We start from the raw sequence: 23,630 nt of genomic DNA, 5'->3' as shown, positions 1-23,630 counted from the left end.
GGAGGTGCTCATGCACATCCACCAAGCAGGCCTAACCATCAAGCTGGAAAAGTGCCACATGGACATGAGAGAGGTCCACTACCTGGGGCACCGGGTAGGTGGGGGCTCTGAGGCCAGAGCCCAGAAAAGTGGACGCTATCACGTCCTGGCCCACCCCCAGGACCAAGAAGCAGTTGATGTCCTTCCTGGGCATTGCAGGGTACTATAGGCACTTTGGACAAAACTATAGCATCCTTGTGAAGCCCTTGATAGACCTCACCAGGAAGAAGCTACCCCAAACAGTCAACTGGACCGACGGCTGTGAGGTGGCTTTTAGGGTATTGAAAACAGCCCTGAACAGCTCTCCGGTGCTAAGGGCAGTCAACAGTAGTCGATCGTTCCAAGTACAGACCGACGCCAACGGTTTTTGACCTCGGGGCTGTGCTTAGCCAGGTTGACTCGGGGAACCAAGAGCACCCCATGTTGTACCTGTGCCTGAAGCTTCTGCCCAAGGAAGTGGCCTATTCCAACATAGAGAAGGAGAGCCTGGTGTTGTGAACTCATTTTCTGGTCTGCCTCTGGTTTCTGGTGAGGGAGCTGGTTGTGCTGACAGAGGAGTTGCGAGTTCTCTTTCCGAGCTCCCTCTGGTGGTGGCAGGAGGTAGTGAAGCTGATCTAATTAACAGAGACCTGCCACCTGATAATGAGGAAGAGGAGCGGACATCTGGAGTCTCAGACTGGATTTAAGACAGCCGACTCCCTATTCCCATGCTGGTGATTTTTTCCTGCCTCCTGAGGTCTTGGTTTCCAGCTCAATTCCTGCCATCTCAAGCTAAGTTGTCTTTGCTAATGTTCACATTTCATTTGGTTTGGTCTATTCAGTTTTTTGTGTGGTCAGCCAGCCCCAGCTGGGGCTGTGCTGAATTTCCACTCTTATGTCACTGTATGTGCCAGTTTGCTTTTTTGTCCCTTAATAGATTGGCCTCTTTTTGCTCTGTTCTCAGAATATGCCAGAGTACTGATAAAGTGGGAGAAGTCTAGTGACTTCAGGGTATTTTTTTGCTATCAGAAGTGTTGGACATTTTTGCAGGGTTTTTTGGCGTGATTGCAGACAGTATCTTTCCTTTCCTGTCCTTTCTAGCTAGTGTGGGCCCCATCGTTTGCTCAGCCTATTTTCCTACCTGTGTTCGTGTTTTCATCTTCTCTCACATGTATGGGGGCTGTCTATTTCTTTGGGGTCTGCTCTGGGGCAGTTTTAGATTTCCCCTTTTCTTGCTTTAGGCTTATTTAGTCCTCCGGCTGTGACGAGGCATCTAGAATCATTGTAGGTACGCTCCACGGCTGCTGTTAGTTGTGTGGTTAGGATCAGGGGTCTGCAATCCGCGTAGTTACCAACCTCTTTGGTTTTCTGTGACTTGGCTTGGTCTTGTTTTCCTCCTCGGTGACCCATTCAGAACAGCCTGGCCATGGTTTGGGCCCTGCAACGCTTGCAGCCCTACCTGTACGGATGCATCTTCACCGTGGTGACCGACCACAACCCTGAGCTGGTTGCACACCATGTCTGGTAACAACACAAGGTTGCTATGCTGGAGCATTGCCATCCAGCAGTACAACTTTGCCATTAAACACAAGAAGGGCAGCGAGTATGGCAATGTGCGTACGGAGGAGGACCAAGAGGTCCTACCTCCATAGCGCAGTCCAAAAGGGGGTGGTGTCAGGAAATATGACGTAATTCTTATTGTTCCAAATACACCCATACAGAGCTATCGGCTGCAGCTCCTTGGCTTCTGAATGACATGCTGGCCTCTTCCCCCCATCTTTTGTGTTGCCCAGGCACATAGCTGCAGCTTTCTCTGCTTGTGTTTGAAAGTTCACCTTTCAATCTATTTTTATTTTGTAATTGCCTATATAGACTGTAACTTGTCTTGTTTGAACATCTTTTATATTTTTGTAAACACTGCCTAAATATTCTGGAGTAAATCTATAAATATTTACTAGTTTCATTTTCCTTGCTCTATAAACACATTGCCACGACCTCCGTGCTAAAACTACGCTACCGTGTGGGTTGGCTCCTGACCCGATATTGATATTATTGTAGAACCAGGAGTTGATGACAGCAAAGTGTGTACTGGGGTATTTGGGAGATTCTAGCAGTGATGGAATGGAGTTTTTACATGTGTATTTCCTACTTAGGACTGCGGATATACATACTGCGCTCGCTGCAGATCGCCCAATAGCCAGTACACAGCAAGGCAGCTTTTCTGGCAACAACTTATCCTAGGTGTAGTTCCCTGACTGACCTGAGGGTAAAGGGGCGCCAAAGAGCTGCAAGTTCCAAACCGGTAGAGGAAAGTAGGATACAATAAATCCCTGATGACCTGGGGGCAACCTCACACCCCTGGTTCAAAAAAAAAAAAAAAAAACTCTTTTAAATCTTCTGCCTGAGCGAGTGTGAACGAGCTGAGTGTGACCTGAGCGTAAGTGCAAACTGTGGTAAGTGTGTGACTTGAGATTCAGTGACTTTGGATTCAGGGAGTTTCCAAGGGAGGTGTTACTGAATTGCTGTTATATTTTATTAAATTTTATTAATACTTTTTATTTATTTTTGCTTATCTTATTGTCTGGTGTAATCCCCATTAGGATGTGCTCCACTATTGCCAATGCCATCCAGTGCACGTCTTGCTGTGCGAGATGTGAGCACGTTGTGCATTTGGAAGCCCAGATACTGGATCTAAATGTGCAGCTGGCAACACTGAGATCCATAGACAATATGGAAAGGAGTCTTCTGCTCACTGAGCAGACGCTCAATGGGATAGATGAGGGGGGGTGCTAGGTTGGAGCTGCAGGACAATGAAGCAGCTAGCTGGGTGACAGTTAGAAGGCGGGGTAGAGGGAAGAGCACCAAGGAGGCTAGTCCTGATCTGGCACACCCCAATAAGTTTGCTAAGTTGGCAGATGAGGGGAGTGTTAGTGCAGGAGTAGCACTGCTGCAGCAAGGCATGTCCTCTGAAAGCCGGAGGAGTGTCTGCTCCAGTAAGGGGGGAAATAGGAGAGCAGGGCAGGCCAGACAGGTTCTGGTAGTGGGAGACTCAATTATTAGGGGAACAGATAGGGCAATCTGTCACAAAGACAGGGATCGTCGAACGGTGTGCTGCCTACCTGGCGCTCGAGTCCGACACATCGCTGATCGGGTTGACAGATTATTGGGAGGGGCTGGTGAGGATCCAGCGGTCATGGTGCACATTGGCACAAATGACAAAGTTAGAGGTAGGTGGAAGGTCCTTAAAGATGATTTCAGGGAATTAGGCTGCAAGCTTAAAGCAAGGACCTCCAAGGTGGTATTTTCGGAAACACTTCCTGTGCCACGTGCCACGCCAGAGAGGCAACGGGAGATTAGGGAGGTTAATAAGTGGCTCAGGAATTGGTGTAGGAAGTGTAGGAAGGAGGGGTTTGAATTCCTGCAGAACTGGGCCGACTTCTCAGTTAGCTACAGGTTCTACGCTAGGGATGGGCTGCACCTCAATGGGGAGGGTGCAGCTGTGCTGGGGGAGAAAATGACTAGAAGGTTGGAGGAGTGTTTAAACTAGGGATGGGGGGGGAGGGTATTCCTTTTATAGGAGGGGAAGACAGTGCAGATAGAGACCTGGGCACAAATAATGACTTTGGGGGTGGGGTTAGAACAGTTAATAATTTAAGAAAGAATAGAGGTACAGAGAGCTACATAAAGTGCATGTATACTAATGCCAGAAGCCTCGCCAACAAAATGGAGGAATTGGAGTTAATGTTGTTGGAACATAATTATGACATGGTGGGGATATCTGAGACATGGCTGGACGAGAGCCATGACTGGGCGGTTAATTTACAGGGCTATAGTCTGTTCAGAAATGACCGTACAAATAAGCGAGGGGGAGGCGTGTGTTTATATGTAAAATCATCCTTAAAACCCATCCTTCGTGATAATATATATGAATCTAATGAAAATGTAGAGTCCCTGTGGTTAGAAATAAGGGGAGGGGGAAAGAATAATAAATTACTGATAGGGGTTTGTTATAAGTCTCCAAAAATAATGGAAGCAACAGAGAATATCCTCATAAAGCAAATAGATGAAGCTGCGACTCAAGGAGAAGTCATTATTATGGGGGACTTCAACTACCCTGAAATACATTGGGGAACCGAAACCTGCAGTTCCAGCAAAGGTAATAGGTTTTTGACAACTATAAGAGACAATTACCTTTCACTACTGGTTCAGGACCCAACAAGAGGGGGGGCACTGCTAGACATAATATTAACCAACAGGCCAGACCGCATATCAAATGTAAGGGTTGAGGGTCACTTGGGTAATAGTGATCACAAATTAATAAGTTTTCATGTATCCTTTAATAAGATGTGTAGTAGAGGGGTTACAAGGACACTAAACTTCAGGAAAGCAAATTTCCAACGGATGAGAGATGATCTTGGTGCAATTAACTGGGACGATATCCTGAGACATAAAAATACACAAAGAAAATGGGAGATGTTTATTAGCATCCTGAATAGGACCTGTGCACAATATATACCGTATGGGAATAAACATACGAGAAATAGGAGGAAACCACTATGGCTAAATAGAGCTGTAAGGGGAGCAATAAGAGATAAAAATAAAGCTTTTAGAGAATTAAAGCAAGAAGGTAGTGATGAGGCATTAAATAAATACAGAAAATAAAATAAATTCTGTAAAAAGCAAATCAAAACAGCAAAGATTGAGACAGAGAGACTCATTGCCAGAGAAAGTAAAAATAATCCCAAAATATTCTTTAACTACATAAATAGTAAGAAACTAAAAAATGATAGTGTTGGTCCCCTTAAAAATAGTCTGGGTGAAATGGTGGATGAGGTTGAGGAAAAAGCTAATATGCTAAATGACTTTTTTTCAACAGTATTTACACAAGAAAATCCCATGACGGATAACATGATCAGGGATAAAAATTCTTCATTAAATGTCACCTGATTAACCCAGCAGGAAGTATGGCGACGTCTAAAATCACTAAAATTGGCAAATCCCCAGGCCCGGATGGGATACACCCCTGAGTACAGCAGGAATTAAACACAGTCATAGATAGACCATTATTTTTAATCTTTAAAGATTCCATAATAACAGGGTCTGCACCACAGGACTGGCGTATAGCAAATGTGGTGCCAATATTCAAAAAGGGGACAAAAACTGAACTTGGAAATTATAGGGCAGTAAGTTTAACCTCAACTGTGGGTAAAATCCTGGAGGGTTTTCTAAGAGATTCTATACTAGAGTGTCTGAAGAAGAATAACCTCATGACCCAATATCAACATGGGTTTACAAGGGACCGTTCCTGTCAGACTAATCTGATAAGCTTTTATGAAGAGGTAAGTTCCCGACTGGACCAAGGGAATGCAGTTGACGTGGTGTACATGGACTTTTCAAAAGCTTTTGATACGGTGCCACCCAAAAGGTTGATACATAAAATGAGAACAATGGGGATAGGGGAAAATATGTGTAGGTGTGTTAAGAGCTGGCTCAGGGATAGGAAACAAAGGGTGGTTATTAATGGAGCACACTCGGACTGGGTCACGGTTAGCAGTGGGGTACCACAGGGGTCAGTTTTGGGCCCGCTTCATTTTAACATACAGTATTTATTAATGACCTTGTAGGGGGCATAGAGAGTAGAATTTCAATATTTGCAGATGACACTAAACTCTACAGGGTAATCAGTACAGAGGAGGACGATTTTATATTACAGGAGGATTTATGTAAACTAGAAGCTTGGGCTGATAAATGGCAAATGAGCTTTAATGGGGATAAATGTAAGGTCATGCACTTGGGTAGAATGAACAAGATGTATAATTATGTGCTAAATTGTAAAACACTGGGCAAAATTGTCACTGAAAAAGACCTTGGTGTATGGGTGGACGACAAACTCACATTTAGTGGCCAGTGTCAGGCAGCTGCTGCAAAGGCAAATAAAATAATGGGATACATTAAAAGAGGCATAGATGCTCATGAGAACATAATTTTACCTCTATATAAGTCACGGAATACTGTGTACAGTTCTGGTCTCCGGTGTATAAGAAAGACATAACTGAACTGGAGCGGGTGCAGAGAAGAGCGACCAAGGTTTTTAGGGAACTAGGGGGTCTGCAATACCAAGACAGGTTATTACACTTGGGGTTATTTAGTTTGGAGAATCGAAGGCTTAGGGGTGATCTTATTACAATGTATAAATATATGCGGGGACAATACCAAGACCTTTCTAATGATCTTTTTACTCTTAGACCTGTGACAGGGACAAGGGGGCATCCTCTACGTCTGGAGGAAAGAAGGTTTAAGCATACTCACAGACGCAGATTCTTTACTGTAAGAGCAGTGAGACTATGGAACTCTCTGCCATATGATGTTGTAATGAGTGATTCCCTACTAAAATTTAAGACGGGACTGGATGCCTTTCTTGAAAAGTATAATATTACAGGGTATATACACTAGTTTCCTTAATATTGCGTTGATCCAGGGAGCTAGTCTGATTGCCGTATGTGGAGTCGGGAAGGAATTTTTTTCCCCAATGTGAAGCTTACTGTTTGCCACATGGGTTTTTTTTGCCTTCCTCTGGATCAACATGTTAGGGCAAGTTAGGATAGGATATGGGTTGAACTAGATGGACTTAAAGTCTCCCTTCAACCTTAATAACTATGTTACTATGTTACTATGACAGAGCCTATGTATGCAAATATTAAATGACTGACCGGAACATCCAAACAGAAAACAGCTGTGTACAGGTGCTTACTTCAACCCTCAGCCTCTGGCATTTTTAATTATAGCAGGATACTACCTTCCCAGATAAATGCAGCTTTCTGCCTAATAGAAGATTCACATTAGGCGGGTTCACAGCAATGAGAATCACCTTATCGTTGCGTTGCTGCTGGGTACACATCAATTGGCCAATTTATGCACTAAGTATTCTAAAGTTTTCCAATCTTCTGGAGCAGTAATACAATTCCAATTTTATATATTTCATATTTGCATGCTATAGCGTTACAGTGTCCATCTTTATTTGTTAGTTATATATGGAGATGGCTACTCACATTTTTAAACCAACAGATTTTACATAAAATTGAATAAATATACCATATATACTTGAGTATAAGATGAGATTTTCAGCCCATTTTTTAAGGCTGAAAGTGCCCCCTCTCGGCTTATACTCGAGCCATATACGCCAGGGGGTCGGCGGGGGAGGGGGAGCGCGGGTATCAGATCATACTTACCCCCTCCTGGCACGGTCTCTGCAGCCCCTGCTTCTCCCAAGGTCTCTGGCGCCTGTGATCAGCAGTCACGTGGTACCTCTGACGTAAGTATCTGCGATATTCACCTGTCCCAGTTCCCCCGTCGTGCACCGCTCTGTCCTCTGCATATGGGACATAATCTATGGAGCATCTTGAGGGGCCATAACCTTTATAGAGCAGCATATGGGCCAAATTATTCTATGGAGCATCCTATGAGGCCATTATGAACCTTTGTGCAGCAATATATGGGACATATTTTTTGTATGTAGCATCTTATGGGGCCCATCATGAACTGTATGGAGCATTATTTGGGGCGTATTTTGTATGGAGCATCTTATGGGGCCATCATGAACTGTATGGAGCATTATATGGGGCTCCTGATTCAATATGGATATTAAAAAACATTTAACCTTCTGATGTCTCAATTAATTTTACTTTTATTGGTATCTATTTTTATTTTTTGAAATTTACCAGTAGCTGCAGCATTTTCCACCCTAGGCTTATACTCGAGTTAATAAGTTTTCCAGTTTTTTGTGGCAAAATTAGGGGGCTTATACTCGGGTCGACTTATACTCGAGTATATACGGGTACATATACTTTAATTATAATCTCTACTTTTTGTGAGCCTGTAGTAAATCTTCCAGTAAAGACGTCACTCACTTTTCTAGTATCTCTGGGCTCCGCGCCAGTTCCATCACGGTAAATGATAACTGATTGGCAGTCGTTTCGTGTCCTAAGATAAAACCACCAAAACCCACATTAGATTTTCCATCATGCAAACATCTTCTGCACATGACTTTACAATGTAGAGATAAGTTTTATGTCATTGAAGACTACAAACAAACCCTGTGTAGTTTGATCTTACAGTCATGAATTATGCTACTCTGGCTTTTATGTGTGTGGGTTACTCAGAGCAGATTAAATTGAATGACACATGACTATGGGATCATACTGCAATTCCCTGGCATAGTATAATAAAAACTTTACAAACCTGCTATAAAGAATGTAACAAAATTATCCATTAAATCTTCTGTATCTTCACAATAACCTTCCACAGCTGTGAAGAGAGAACATTGCGTTAGCAATCACTGTGATCTGTGGATGATCCTTGCAGCAAGTAACTCCATTCTCTGCAGTGCCCCCCCCCACAGGAGATATGAAGCATTACATAGTTTCTATGAAACTATCCATGTAATTTATGCCCAGGACAGGTCCTCCAGAATAAGGGATGGTCGGTATAGTTCTCCATGACTCATTTCTTAAGGTCTTGAATGGAGTTTCTCCCCTTAAAGGGAATCTGTCACTCTATTTTTCGCCTATCAGCTGCGGCCACCGCCATCAGGGACTTATCTACAGCATTCTGTAATGCTGTAGATAAGCCCCGATGTAACCTGAAAGATAAGAAAAACGAGTTAGATTATACTCCCCCAGGGGCGGTCCTGGTCCGGTTTGGGTCCGATGGGTATCGCGGTCCGGTCCGGCACCTCCCTTCTTCTAACGGTCACGTCTGTTATGATTAAGTCACCGAAGAGGATAGCAGGGAAATAAGCTAAGCAACCAGAAAACCAGAAAGGTTGGTAACTAAGCGGATTGCAGACCCCTAAACTAACAACACAACTAGAATTAGCCGTGGGACGTACCTACGATGCCCTAGACACCTCAGCACAGCCAAAGAGTTAATTAAGCCTAAAGCAAGAAAGGGGAAAGCTAAACTGCCCCAGAGTAGAACCCCAAAGGAATAGATAGCCCCCAAACATATATTGCCGGTGAGACAAGATGAGGCACAAACACAGGCAGAAAATAGAGTAAGCAAATGATGGGGCCCAAACTGTCTAGTTAGGATAGGAAAGATATTGTCTGCAATCACGCAAAAAACCCTAAGAAAAATCCAACACGTCTGATATGCAAAAATACTGAGGCCACACGACCTCTCCCCCACTAGATCAGCATTCTGGTGTGAACTGGAAGCACAACAAAAGATACTGGTATAACAGGGGACTAGCAGTACTGAACAGACTGACATAAGCTGTGACATATGGAACGGGGTCCAGCACTGGTCCCAGCAGGGAACAATGCTGAACCCATACAGGAAAGCAGAAAGCAGAGAATGGCAAAAACTGGATCAAAAAAAGATTCCAGCAAACAAATAACTTATCTGAACGATGCAGGACCAAGCAGGGGGCAAGCGGACTTCAAAACACACAGGAAGAAACCAAATCACCAGCAACAACTAAGGGAAGCTTGCTGCCTTAAATCTTCCCAGTCTGTAACACCTTGTTAGGCGTCGGATTCCTGTCGCTGCACAGCAGGAATCCCGAGCCTTGCTTCCGGCGGTCTCCCATTCCTCTTCAGCCGAAGAGGAGGCTGCTCAGCAGACTCGTCGGTCCCAGCTATCTGCCCAGACTAGCTCTGTAGGTTTGGTTACTGCTGCCACCTTTGGTCCAGCTATAGCAACGCATGCTGGTCAGCAGCGAGCTACTCCAGGGACTAAGTCCTCCATTCGGTCCACTGAGCATGCCCGTGGGTCAATCTCCCATTGGAGATCGGAGGTTACGTGCTCATGTCCTTCTCCAGCTTGGATTGGACCATCAGAAAGGTCCTGGAAGGACGCTGCTATAAAAGGGTCACACGGCCGCTAGTATAGACTGCATTACCAGGCTATGAGGAGTGAGTGTTGTATGCATGTATGAATGTCTCTGGTGAATGACTTAAGAAACCCCTACCCTTGTTACGCATGTGTTGTGCAGCCTAGCCTGTTAAGCGCCCAGGCTTAGGTGTAGGTAGAGGCAGAGTCTGAGACTGGCATCAGTGTCCACCGGTGGCTCTGCATGCCACAGTGCACGTGCTCGACACTCCACCATAGTCAGCGTCTATAGTGGCGTCCGTGTCTTTGGGGCAGAGTTCTGTGACCGCATTCTGTGCGCTCCATTGCCAAGCTCTGTGAGCTAAACAGGCTTCGGCATTTATGTTCTGCAGTAGTACGGTTCTGTGAGGTAACAGAGTTCGCCCTGTACACACCGGGTGACGTTAACCTGCATGTGTTCTTCCTTTATACCGCCATACAGCGTCCGTCATTACCTAGCAGCAGTATACCACCTCTGCACGGTGGACCCCGGGTTGCGATCGCACTTTCTCATATTTTATATTTAGTGCGATCCGCAACCCTAACACACCTGACCTCCAATCATCCTCTTCAGGTGATTGACTTCTGTCAACCCGACCAGCTCCATTACCCGCAGCAACCACCAAAGGGAGCCCAAAATCAGAAGTCAGGTCACAAGTGTTCACAACAGTACCCCCCCCTTGAGGAGGGGTCACCGAACCCTCATCCAAGCCACCAGGCCGATCAGGATGGGCCCGGTGGAAAGCGCGAACCAATCTCTTGGCATGAAAGTCAGAAGCAAACACCCAAGAATTATCCTCCTGACCATAAGCTTTCCACTTGACCAAGTACTGAAGTCCCCGTCTAGCCAGACGAGAATCCAATACCTTCTCTACCTTATACTCCAGATTACCCTTAGCCAATACAGGATCAGGGGGCGCAGCCATGGGAACTACTGGCTCAACAAACCTTTTCAACAAAGATTTAAGAAAAACGTTGTGAATCTTAAACGTTCCTGGAAGAGCCAAACGGAAAGAAACGGGATTAAGGATTTCCAAAATCTTATCAGGTCCAATGAACCTTTGCTTGAATTTTGTAGACGCAACTTTCATAGGAATATTTTTTGGGGACAACCAAACCATGTCACCCACTTTAAACCGGGGGCCAATGGTCCTATGCCAGTTGACAAACCTTTGGGCCTTCTCATAAGAGTGAGACAACTTATCCACTACTTGATCCCAAATCTGCTGCTTTCTCTCTACCACAGAATCCACGCCCGGGCAGGCCGAAGCTTCCACCTGCCCTGAAGAAAATCAAGGATGAAACTCAAAGTTGCAGAAAAAAGGAGGCATCAACGTGGCAGAACTAGCCCTATTATTTACAGCAAATTCAGCCAAGGCCAAAAATGAGACCCAGTCATCTTGATCAGCAGATATAAAACATCTCAAATAGGTTTCCAAAGTCTGGCTTGTTCTCTCAGTCTGCCCATTGGTCTGAGAGTGAAATGCAGAGGAGAAAGACAACTGAATTTCCAGTTTAGAACAAAAAGCTCTCCAAAATCTGGAAACAAACTGGACTCCTCTGTCAGACACACTGTTCTCAGGAATACCGTGTAAACGAACCACCTGTTGTAAAAACAAGGGCACCAACTAAGAAGAAGATGGCAACTTCGGGAGTGGTACAAGATGGACCATCTTAGAAAATCTACAGATCACCCAGATAACAGTCATTCTCTAAGAGACAGGGAGGTCCGAAATAAAATCCATTGAGATATGGGTCCATGGCCTCCTGGGCACCGGCAGGGGCATTAACAAACCACTAGAATGAGAACAGGGTTTGGACCGAGAACAAGTCCCACAGGACTGCACAGAATTCCTGACATCACGAGATAAAGCAGGCCACCAAAAGGACCAACTCACCAAATCTCTGGTACCAAAAATACCCGGATGACCAGCTAACATGGAGCAATGAATTTCAGACATTACTCTTTTCCTCCACTGGTCAGGGACATACAATTTCCCCATAGGACATCGTTCAGGTTTGTCCTCCTGAAATTCCTCCAGGGCAAGTCTCAAATCGGGTGAAATGGCAGAAAGAACCACACCCTCATTTAGAATGGTAGTAGGCTTGGTCACATCAAGAGAATCCGCAAAGAATCTCCTAGAGAGGGCATCCGCCTTAAAATTCTTAGTGACCGGAAGAAAGGAGACCACAAAATTAAAACGCGTGAAAAACAAGACCCACCTAGCCTGTCTAGGATTCAAACGCTTGGCTGATTCTAGATAGATCAAGCTCTTGTGGTCGGTGAGGACCACAACTTGATGTCTGGCTCCTTCCAGCCAATGTCTCCACTCTTCAAATGCCCACTTCATAGCCAACAATTCCCAATTCCCCACATCATAGTTACGTTCAGATGGGGAAAATTTTCGAGAAAAGAAGGCACAGGGATTCATCTTAGAGGTTACCGGATCTCTTTGAGACAAAACGGCTCCTGCACCAATCTCAGAAGCATCTATCTCCACCTGAAATGGGAGTAAAACATCAGGTTGCCTTAAGACAGGAGCAGCAGTGAATCTCCGCTTAAGCTCCTGAAACGCCGAGACTGCCTCTGGAAACCATCACATCAGCGCCCTTTTTGGTCAAATCCGTCAGTGGTTTAACAATACCAGAAAAATTACTTATGAATTTGGGGTAGAAATTAGCAAAACCCAAAAACTTCTGGAGGGCCTTCAAGGAAGTGGACTGAACCCAATCATAAATGGCCTGGACCTTGGCCGGGTCCATTTCAATAGCAGACGGAGACAAAAGGAGTCCCAAAAATGAAATCTTTTGTACACCAAAGAGACATTTCGATCCCTTAAGATACAGAGCATTTTCATGTTCCACATGAGAATCCCAACCACTGGAAAAAAAATCAAAATATCGTCCAAATAAACGATCAAAAACTTATCCAAAAAGTCCCGGAAAATATTGTTCATGAAAGATTGGAAGATGGAAGGGGCATTAGTGAGCCCAAAAGGCATCACTAGGTACTCAAAATGTCCCTCAGGAGTATTAAACGCCGTCTTCCATTCATCACCATGTTTGATGCGAATAAGATTATACGCCCCCCTAAGGTCAAGCTTGGTAAACCAACTAGCAACTTTCACTCTGGAAAATAAATCAGAAATCAGGGGTAACGGATGCTGATATTTAACAGTGATTTTAATAAGGAGACTATAGTCAATACATGGCCTTAATGAGCCATCTTTCTTGGCCACAACAAAAAAAAACAGCACCCAAAGGTGAAGAGGACGGTCTAATATGACCCTTCTCCAATGACTCCTTGATATAAGATCGCATAGCATCATGTTCAGGTACAGATAATGTGAAAAGCCGACCCTTGGGAAATTTACAACCGGGCACTAACTCGATGGCGCAATCATAACTCCTATGACGAGGCAAAGACGCAGACTTACTCTCACTAAATACATCAGAAAAATCAGCCAAATAGTCAGGAACATCATGAGACTGGAGAGAAGTGGAGAAAACAGGAGTGCCACTAAGAACACATTGACAACCCCAACTAACCACAGACACAGATTTCCAATCCAGAACAGGATTATGGATCTACAACCAAGGAAAACCCAGTACAATAATGTCATGTAAATTATGCAAGACCAAAAATTTACAATTCTCTTGGTGGTCCGGGGCTACCCGCATTATCACCTGGGTCCAAACTGGGGTTTAGTCTCCGCCAAAGGGGTAGCATCAATACCCCTTAAAGGAATAGGAGTCCGCAGGGGTACCATGGGAAAACCACAACGCTTGGCAAAGTCAAAATCCATCAGGTTCAGGGCTGCTCCTGAACCAACAAAAGCCTTAGCAGAAAATGAAGATAAGGAGCAGATCAAGGAAACCGCCAAAAAGAATTTAGGCTGTACACTGCCCACAGCAAATGAGTGAGCAAACTGTTTTTGCCAGTTAGGGCAGACAGAAATAGTATGAGAGGCGTCCCCACCAAAGAAGCATAACTTATTACGCCTTATAAACTCTTGACATTGCGCTCTAGACAAAGCCCTATCACATTGCATGGGCTCAGAAGTTTGTTCGAAAGGCAGCACCGCCTCTCGCATAGTTTTACATTCATTAAAAATTTAAATAAGCTGCAATACTAAAGAAAACCTTTTGGATGCGCGTGGCAGTATTGGGGAAAAAAAAGCCAAAATGTGTTATAATCCCGGACAAAATTACTGATGAATTAGGATGTGTATAATCCTTCTTTCCAGCTTGTAGGAAGAATACCTGCTCCTTTGAGTATCTGTGTAAGTATGTCCATGGAAATCTCTTCTCCATCCTGAATCGCCTTTTTTCTCTTCTCAATGCATTCTTTCCCTGTCTTCCGGAGCAACCTGACGCTTTCTTGGACCTCTTTTACGAAGGCTCGCTTTTTCCATGAGAACTAGTGGTAAATACCGTATATTAATGCTGTGAAGTAGGGGCTTAAGGCTTAATAATTATCAAGGAGAACGATTTTCTGGAGCTTGCAAGAAACTAATCTGTTCATCAAGAGCCCCAGTGTAAGCAGGTGAACTACAGCTCTAGCAAAAATTAAGAGACCACTTCCAAATGTTCAGTTTGTCTGATTTTTCTCTTTACAGGTATATTTTTGAGTAAAAAGTAAATGTTTCTTTTAGTCTACAAACTTCTGACAACGTGTCTCCGAATTTCTAAGCAATACATTTTGCTTTGTTTTTTTCTGAAAAGAAGAAGTGGTCAAAATTAAAAAAGAAAAACAGTGCTTTCAGACCTCAAATAATGCAAAGAAAACAAGTTCATAATAATTTAGAAACAAAAATACTAATGTTTTAACTCAGGAAGAGTTCAGAAATTAAAATTTTGTGGAATATCCATGATTTTTAAAAACAGCTTTCATGCGTCTTGGCATGCTTGCCACCAGTCTTTCACACTGCTTCTGGCGCAAAAATTTAAACAGTTCTTTGTTTGGTGGCTTGTGACTATCCATCATCCTCTTGATTACATTCCAGAGGATTTCAATTGGGTTCAGGTCTGGAGAATGGGCTGCCCATGACAAGGTTTTGATGTGGTGGTCTCTTAATTTTTGCCAGAGCTGTATATGCAACAGCAGAGACACAGGCGAAACAACAATCTACTTTTATTTGCTTAACAGAATAATATGAATAAAAGATTGTTATTAGAGGCAGAATATATAGACACAGTATTTAAAGAATCAATGGTAAAACAAGGTCTAATTCTAGTTGGGAGGGGGTAAACTCTGAACTTGGCGGGAACATTCTCTAAGAACTTCCGTGGCTTACTGGGCATGACAAGGGCCACTGCTCCTTCTCACTAGCCGCATTTTTTCCTAACTAAGTCTATCAGCTCTCCGTGGGCCACTCTGTCCTCAACCGGACCCTGACTGTTGCGAAACCCTTCCTCTGCCAATGGCTGGTACCGTAAGTCTCTGCTGAAAGTGATGGCCCGTCCCACACATCTCCACCGATCACCAGCCCAGGCTCGAGTCTCCTCAGGGCTTCTTTACTACTTGACCGCCGACAAGTGTCTCCTTGGTCCGTATCGATGAGGGCTGGTCCTCGGCTGTTGACTGGAGTGGTTCAGTTTGGGAGCCTTGACCGGCATCGTTTGAGTCTTCAGTGCTTGACCGTTGACAGGTGAAGTCTGGGACCTTGACTGGCATAGCTCTGGTCTTCAGTGCTTGACTGTCGTCGTCTGAGTCTGGGCTTTGCTGGTACACACAGCTGCAGTAAACTGTCATGGATGCTGGAGCTGCAATCAGGACCAACTGTCATTTCCCATCTTCTGCTTTGGCACGCTGGACCTTTGTACCCAAAGCTGGCTTAGTCGCTGTCACCTGATTCAGAGAACTGGCTAATTCCTTGCTTCCTGCAACTTCTTTCCTCCGGATCAGTTCTGCAGAGTTTTGTTCAGGCCTAGAACCTGCATGGCATTGCAGCACATTAAATTTTAGAATACTACCCCCTATTGGCAACAATATGTAAAACTTAATAGGATAGAAAATTTGTTTTCATATGAAACAGGCATAAGTCAATAAAAAATAATAACCTAAAAATATTTACCCTGATAAAGGGATCGAACATCTCCACCAGAGCCCTCAGTACCAACGATATGGCCCGTGGAAATGGTGTCTCATCATTCTCCAAGGAGTTCATCTCCATCCCAAATGCAACCTGGTCAAGAGAAAGACATCTTATATTCTGTCCCATCCAAAGGGGTAACTTCCCCTTAGGCTCTGAAACTTGAGAGTATGACTCATAGTTTGGTTATGGTTGGGGACATGGAAGATGCCCTTTTTCGTGAGCCTAAAATATGATTAGGAAATGGGTTTGCATCTGAACCTTCTGGGATTGTGTTCCAATTGCATTTTTTCGCTATGGGCATCACCATAGTGAGAGTAGCCATGGGGTTTGTGATCTGGAACCTGAGGTTGTAGAAGTGAAATTATTAATTTATTTGGATCACCTTTGAAATCACGTCCAATGTAGTTCTACTCAGCAAAGTGTGCATTGCAACATGGCATTTTCCATCTGCTTTTTCTTGCAGTTTGCCCATCATCTCCTCTGCTTTCTCATTAAAAGTTCCCATTAATCCAATCAAGTATCTAGAAAAGCCAAAAAAATGTAAAATTTCAATTATTATTCAACGTAAAACAATTATTATACACCATGTAGAATAATTTAACCTTGATGGATTTTTACCTGTGATGTATTTACAGTAGTAATCAAAATTTGGCTCATTAACAAAATTGACAAACAATGAAACAGCAACAATACAAATCTTTCAACACTAATAGTTTGTGCAATTTCAGCACTACTGCAGTCTCAGCAATTATTCATTCCCTTCATTAAAAGCATTTTTAAAAGATGCTCTCTAGCTGTTATGACCTGCTGCAAACATGATGCATTGCCAGAAATCAGTTTCTGGCAGCGTTCCTGTGGAATCTTAGTCCATTCCTCATGGACAATGACCACCATGTCACTAATATTCTTGGGTTTGCTGATACAACTAACTTATTCACATCACACCAAAGATTTTTTATTTGGTTCAAGTCAGGCGACTGTGATGACCCCTACAGGATATTCCAGGGCTTCTTTTGAAACCAAAGCTTGGTGAATTATCTGATATAACGGAGTTAAATGTCATGTGAGAAGATCCAATGACACCCATGCTTCAGATTCCCCACAGAAAGCATGACGTTTTCTCCAAGCATTTCCTGACTTGATTGAATCTCTTACCCTCCACAGCAGCAGGTTTCCAGTGCCCTAGGAAGAAAAGCAGCCCCAAGTCATCACCAAGCCCTTGCCATACTTCACTGTAGGCATCACTGTTATGAATGGGTCACCGAGGAGAAAAAAAGCAAAACAAGCTAAGGCCTGGATCACACTTCCGTTTTTTAAAATCCGTCCAAATCTGTCGTTTTCCATTTTTTTGGAGGATCCGTTTTTTGGTCCCATAGACTTCCATTAGCGGTTACCGCGGATCCATAAAAAAACGGATCCGTTTGCGGTAAAACGGAAACGGATCCGTTTTTTCACACAAAAACAGATGCAAAAAACGGATGGCGGATGCCAAAAAATGGATTTGTGAAACAGGCCTTAGTCACAGAAAACCAGAGAGGTTGGTAACTATGCAGATTGCAGATCCCTGATCTTGACACACAACTAGCAGTAGCTGTGGAGCGTGCCTACGATGTTCCTAGACGCCTCGTCACGGCCGGAGGACTAAATAAGCCTAAAGCAAGAAAAGGGAAAACTGCCCCAGAGCAGACCCCAAAGGAATAGATAGCCCCCACACATGTATTGACGGTGAAACAAGATGAAGGCACAAACACAGGCAGGAAAATAGTCTGAGCAAATGATGGGGCCCAAACTAACTAGACAGGAAAGGAAAGGAGAGACACTGTCTGCAACCAGAAAAAAACCCTACAAAAATCATGTCCAACACTTCTGATAGCAAAATTAACCCTGAAGTCACTAGACTTCTCCCACTATATCAGCACTCTGAAATATTCTGAGACAGAGCAAAAAGAGACCGAACTAGTAAGGGACAAAAGCCAATTGGCAAAATACTGATAAATAAGAGTGGAAATTAAGCACAGCCCCCAGCAGGGGCTGGCTGACCACACCAAAAAACTGAATAGACCAACAAAATCAAGTGTGAACATTAGCAGAAAAACTTAGCTTTAGATGACTGGAACAGAGCTGAAAACCAAGAGCTGACAAGCCAGAAGGAATCACCAGCAACTGAATAGGGCGTCGGCTGTCTTAAATCCATTCTGATACTCCTGAGATCCAATCGTCATCCTCATTCTCAGGTGGCAGATCTCCACTGATCAAATCAGCCTCTCTACCTCCTGTTACCACCAGAGGGAGTCTGGAAGGAGAACTCACAACACATCACCAAGTCTACGCCATGCATCAACGTAGGCATCACAAGCCACCTCCACGCTTCACTGTAGACATCACATAGCCCCTGCCATACTTCACTGTAGGCATCACAGAGCCCCTGGCATGTTTCATGATAGTCATCGCCCCCGCCCTGCTTCACTGTAGGCATCACCTAGCCACTGACATGTTTCACTATATGCATCACAAATCCCCCATCATGCTTCCCCTTAGGCCTTACCGAGCCCTAGCCATGCTTCACTGTAAGCATCACCGAGTCACCACCAAGCTTTACTGTAGACATCACAGATACCCCACAATGTTTCACTCTAGGCATCACTGAGTCATCACAATGTTTTACTGTTGGCATCACCGAGACACCACCATGTTTCACTGTAGACAGGGTGTTCTTTTCAGCGAATGCTTCATTCTTACTCCCCCAAACATTCCATTGGTCCAATGCAACTTGATTAGTTGCATCAGGTATCCTCTGTTCAGGGGGTTGAATAATTCTGAGACTGCACCGGTCTATCATCTACCTATCCCTCTATGTACAGTATCTATCCTCTATATCTACATATTATTACTTACGTTCTACTGAACGCTGGGTCCATAATCCTCCTTTGTTTGTGCCATTGTTCATGATTCCGATTACTTAATAAGCCTTTTCCCATAAATCTAAAACATAGAAGAGAATGGACTGATGTACTGGAATTTCACCTTTTGGCTATGTTCACACACGGTGGTGCTGCTTCAAGGCAACAGCTAAAAATTGCAGTGACGTCAAGCTACTCCGGTCTTTTAACTTGCTTCCTACACAATCATCTCCACTGATCAGAAATGAAGTTCCTGCCATTTTGGGGGCATTCTTGTGTTGAAGATAAGGCTAAATTTTGTTTTGTTGGTAAGTATCCCACAGCAAACTTTACAGGACTAGGAGTTTATTCAAGTCTCCAGGTCCAGATGAATTACACCCCAGAGTACTGAAAGAGATAGCAGAAGAAATTTTTGAACCCCTCTCCATAATCTTTGAAAATTCTTGGAGAACAGGAGAAGTCCCAGAAGACTGGAGAAGAGCAAATGTTGTTCCTATCTTCAAAAAGGGGAAGAAGGTGGACCCAGGCAACTATAGGCCGGTGAGTCTGACTTCTATACCAGGAAAGATCTTTGAACAAATTATTAAACAACATGTATGTCAGTACCTGGATAAGAATGAAGTGATTAAACAGAGTCAGCATGGGTTTGTAACTAATAAGTCATGTCAGACTAACTTAATTTCCTTCTATGACGGAATCACTGATTGGGTGGATCAAGGAAATGCTGTAGATATAGTATATCTTGACTTCAGCAAAGCATTTGACAAAGTCTCTCATACAATCCTTATTGAAAAAATGACTAAGTATGGAATGGACAAGGCAACTGTTAGGTGGATTCATAACTGGCTTAGTGATCGGACCCAAAGAGTGGTCGTAAATGGCTGCACATCCAGTTGGAAGAATGTCTCAAGTGGGGTACCACAGGGCTCTGTCCTGGGCCCTGTATTGTTCAACATCTTTATCAACGATTTAGATGAAGGAATTGAGAGGAATAGGCCTAAGCAACAGCACATGTGAAAAAGACTTGGGTATACTAATAGATCACAGACTGAATATGAGTCAACAGTGTGATGCAGCAGCAAAAAAGGCAAATGCAATTCTAGGATGTATTAACAGAAGCATACAGTCTAGATCACGTGAAGTCATTATAGCCCTCTACTCCTCTTTGGTCAGACCTCATCTGGAATATTGTGTCCAGTTTTGGGCACCACACTTTAAAAAAGACATCAACAAACTGGAGCAAGTTCAGAAAAGAGCAACCAGAATGGTGACCGGTCTGCAAACCCTGTCTATGAGGAAAGGTTGCAGGATTTGGGATTGTTTAGTTTGCAAAAGAGAAGACTGAGAGGAGACTTAATAGCTGTCTACAAATATGTAAAGGGCTGTTACATTGTAGATGGATCAACTTTATTCTCATTTGCACAAGGAAAGACTAGAAGCAATGGGATGAAACTGAATGGGAGGAAACACAGATTAGATATTAGAAAAAACTTTTTGACAGTTAGAGTGATCAATGAGTGGAACAAGCTGCCACGAGAAGTGGAGAGTTCTCCTTCAATGGAAGTCTTCAAACAGAGGCTGGACAGACATCTGACTGGGATGATTTAGCGAATCCTGCTTTGAGCAGGGGGTTGGACCAGATGGCCCAGGAGGTCCCTTCCAACTCTACGATTCTATGATATCATAGTTTTCAAAGATCCTACAACAGCGCAAAATGGAAAAAATGGCAGAATCAGAGATTTTTAACTCATTTGTATGAGCAAGTGACGGGACCTGCTGAAAATGTTTAGATTTTTTCTATGTTACTGAATAACACTCACTCCATCTCAGGATATAATGGATGTGTTATTTATGGCTGGAGGTTATACACTGGGAGGGGAGGGGATGGAGTTCATACAATAGGGGCAATAAGGCTGGAGGTTATACACTGGGGGCTGGATGTTATACACTGGGGGCAAGGGGTCAGATTTTTTACACTGGGGGCAATGAGGCTGGAGGTTATACACTGGGGGGAGGGGACGGAGGTCATACACTAGGGGCAATGAGGCTGGAGGTTATACACTGGGGACGAGGGGCCAGATGTTATACGCTGGGGGCTGAATATTATACACTGGGGACGAGGGGCCGGATGTTATACATTGGGGGAGAGGGCCAGATGTTATACACTGGAGGGCGAGGGGCAGGATGTTATACACTGATGGCGAGGGGGATGGATGTTATACACTGGGGGCAATGAGGCTGGAAGTTATATACTGGGGGTGAGAGGCCGGATGTTACACTGTGGGTTGGGGGCCAGATATTACACACCAGGGTGGTGGGAGGCCGGACGTTATACACTGGAGGCGAGAGGATGGATGTTATATACTGGGGGAAGGAGGACAGATGTTTTACCCTGGCAGTAATGAGGCTGAAGGAAAAATATTAATTCAATTACTAAGACGTGTGTCTCAATGCTTTTATGCATATACTGCATCTTGTACTTACCTCTCTCCAAACAGACTAAATAGACGATCGTAATACCAATCCCTCAGATATTTTGGAGACATCAAAACTTCCTACAAAATATAAATGTACAGGATCAGTATAGAATCTCCTCTCTCAAAATAAATCTTGAGCAATATCCACCCTAATCTTCCACAAAACTCCCCTTCCAGGTCTGTGTGGACCTTGTGCTCTTGGCACAGTCATGGAAAACAGATAAGGGCCTTCCCCAAACTGATTCCACAAAGCTGAAGCTACAATTGTCCACATTGTCTTGTGCTTAAGGCTAAGTGCACACGTACCGGAACTCTCGCGGAAATTACCGCGAGAATTCCGGAATTCCAGTCCGCGGGAAAATCGCATTTTAAATTCCCGCGATTTTCCCGCGGAAAAACTAGCATTTTGCAAGCGTAATTAGCTTGCAAAATGCTAGCGTTCTCCAAGCGATCTGTAGCATCGCTTGGAGAACTGATTGACAGGTTGGTCACACTCGTCAAACATAGTGTTTGACAAGTGTGACCAACGTTTTACTACTGAGGCCGCCTATGCGGCATCAATAGTAAAAGATAGAATGTTAAAAAAAATAAAAAATATTGTTATTCTTACCCTCCGACGTCCCGCGCATCCGTTCCCAGTAATCCTTTGCGAAAATGCCCGCGATGACGTCGCGCAAATGACCGCGAGACTTCGCGATCCCGCGAGAACGGACGCCATCGCGGGCATTTTCGCAAAGGACTACTGGGAACGAGAGCGTGAAGAGAAGCAGGAAGACTGCGCGGGACGCCGGAAGGTAAGAATACAATATTTTTTATTTTTAAATTCTATTTATTACAGGGATATGGTACCCAAAGCCCGGAGGACAGTCTCCTCTCCTCCGGACCGTGGGTACCATCCACCATTGTTCTGTTTACTTTCCGCATGGTGTGCACAGCCACTTGCGGGAAGTAAGCGGAACAATGCATTCCTATGGGTGCAGGATCGCCGCGATTCCGCAAATTAATGAGCATGCTGCGGTTTTTACCGCGAAGCGATTCCGCCGCGGTAAAAACCGCAGCATTAGTACAGCATTGTGGAATCCCATAGGAATGCATGGGATGCTTATTTTTCGCGTTTTCGCGGCAAAATCGCACGGTTAAAACCGCCGCGGAAACGCGAAAAAAACGCCACGTGTGAACTCAGCCTAAATATTAAGATTTTCCATCACTGGAGCTGAGGGTCTGAGGCCACCCCCCTGATAACAGCTGTGGGGAATAGATAGCTCAGCTGGGATCTTTGCTTTGGCACAAGCGTGTGGCTATGAAGTCACTTCAGCAGACTAGCAATATGGACACGGCATATTTATTGTGCACACTTGTTATTCAATGTTACACATGCCAAACATGAAATAAAACATCTAAGGCTGTCTGGCCACTAACTAACAATAGCAGGCTAACTACAAAATAAACCTATATAACAGCAAACAAGTCCATGTAATCTTAGGCTGTGTGCACACGCTGCGGATTCCGCTGCATTTCCGCAGCGGTTTTGGCCGCTGCGGACACGCAGCAGTTTTAGCTGCGGTGTACAGTACCATTCATTTGAATGGAAAAACAAAAAACGCTGTGCCGACGCTGCGGAAAAAAACGCGCGGATTTGCTGCGGTTTTGAATCCGCAGAAAGAATTGCATGTCAATTCTTTCTGCGGAAACCGCTGCGGGTTCCTATCTCCACCATTGTGGAGATAGTGAATCCGCAGGACCAAACCGCAGGCAAAACCGCAGATAATCCGCAGGTCTTTGGACCTGCGGATTATCTGCGGTTTTTGCAAAATCCGTGCGGATTAATCCGCAGCGGATTCCGCAGCGTGTGCACGTACCCTTACTGTGTCAGCTCCCAGCTCAGCAGATGAGATCTGAGAGAGATGAGACTGAGAGATCCCAGCTCCTCCTGATTATATCAGCTGGACCAGTCAGGAAACCAAAACCTGGATTGAATTAGTGGAGGGGGAACTACCAGTCCTTTCCATGCTGATCACTCAGGAAACCAGGACTGGATTACAGTGAAATAAACTGGCTTCATCATCAGTACAGGGAGACATATGAAATGAAACGGGGAGAAACATACCTGTTTTCTAGTACCTCTCCCCTTGGCACCTCACACAGCCCATAGCATTATCCTCCTCCACCATCTGTACAGCCGGCACAATGCAGTCAGGAGGTAACGTCCTCCTGGAACCACCAAACCCAGACTCCTCCATCAGAGAAGTGTGATCCGTCACTGCACA

At 44.3% G+C, this 23,630-nt stretch overlaps 1 protein-coding gene across 2 annotated transcripts in view; it reads right to left on the bottom strand.

Moving 5' to 3' along the window:
• Positions 1 to 23,630, bottom strand: part of LOC141091922 (cholesterol 24-hydroxylase-like) — an 87,301-nt gene that overhangs the window by 40,600 nt on the left and 23,071 nt on the right. For both annotated transcript variants that reach the window (XM_073577707.1, XM_073577708.1), the window contains exons 4-10: positions 21,371 to 21,441; positions 18,882 to 18,968; positions 16,369 to 16,507; positions 15,966 to 16,076; positions 14,152 to 14,308; positions 8,257 to 8,322; positions 7,926 to 7,998 (exon numbers count right to left, since the gene is read on the bottom strand). In XM_073577707.1, coding sequence (XP_073433808.1) covers positions 7,926 to 7,998; positions 8,257 to 8,322; positions 14,152 to 14,308; positions 15,966 to 16,076; positions 16,369 to 16,507; positions 18,882 to 18,968; positions 21,371 to 21,441 — 704 coding nt within the window. The remainder of the gene's footprint in view (positions 1 to 7,925; positions 7,999 to 8,256; positions 8,323 to 14,151; positions 14,309 to 15,965; positions 16,077 to 16,368; positions 16,508 to 18,881; positions 18,969 to 21,370; positions 21,442 to 23,630) is intronic.

The sequence above is a fragment of the Dendrobates tinctorius genome, unplaced genomic scaffold (assembly GCF_039654945.1).
Source record: "Dendrobates tinctorius isolate UK_male_01 unplaced genomic scaffold, ASM3965494v1 ptg000057l, whole genome shotgun sequence".
Classification (NCBI taxonomy): domain Eukaryota; kingdom Metazoa; phylum Chordata; class Amphibia; order Anura; family Dendrobatidae; genus Dendrobates; species Dendrobates tinctorius.
Note: the sequence above shows the minus strand (reverse complement) of the source record. Positions and strands in the feature narration are given on the sequence as shown.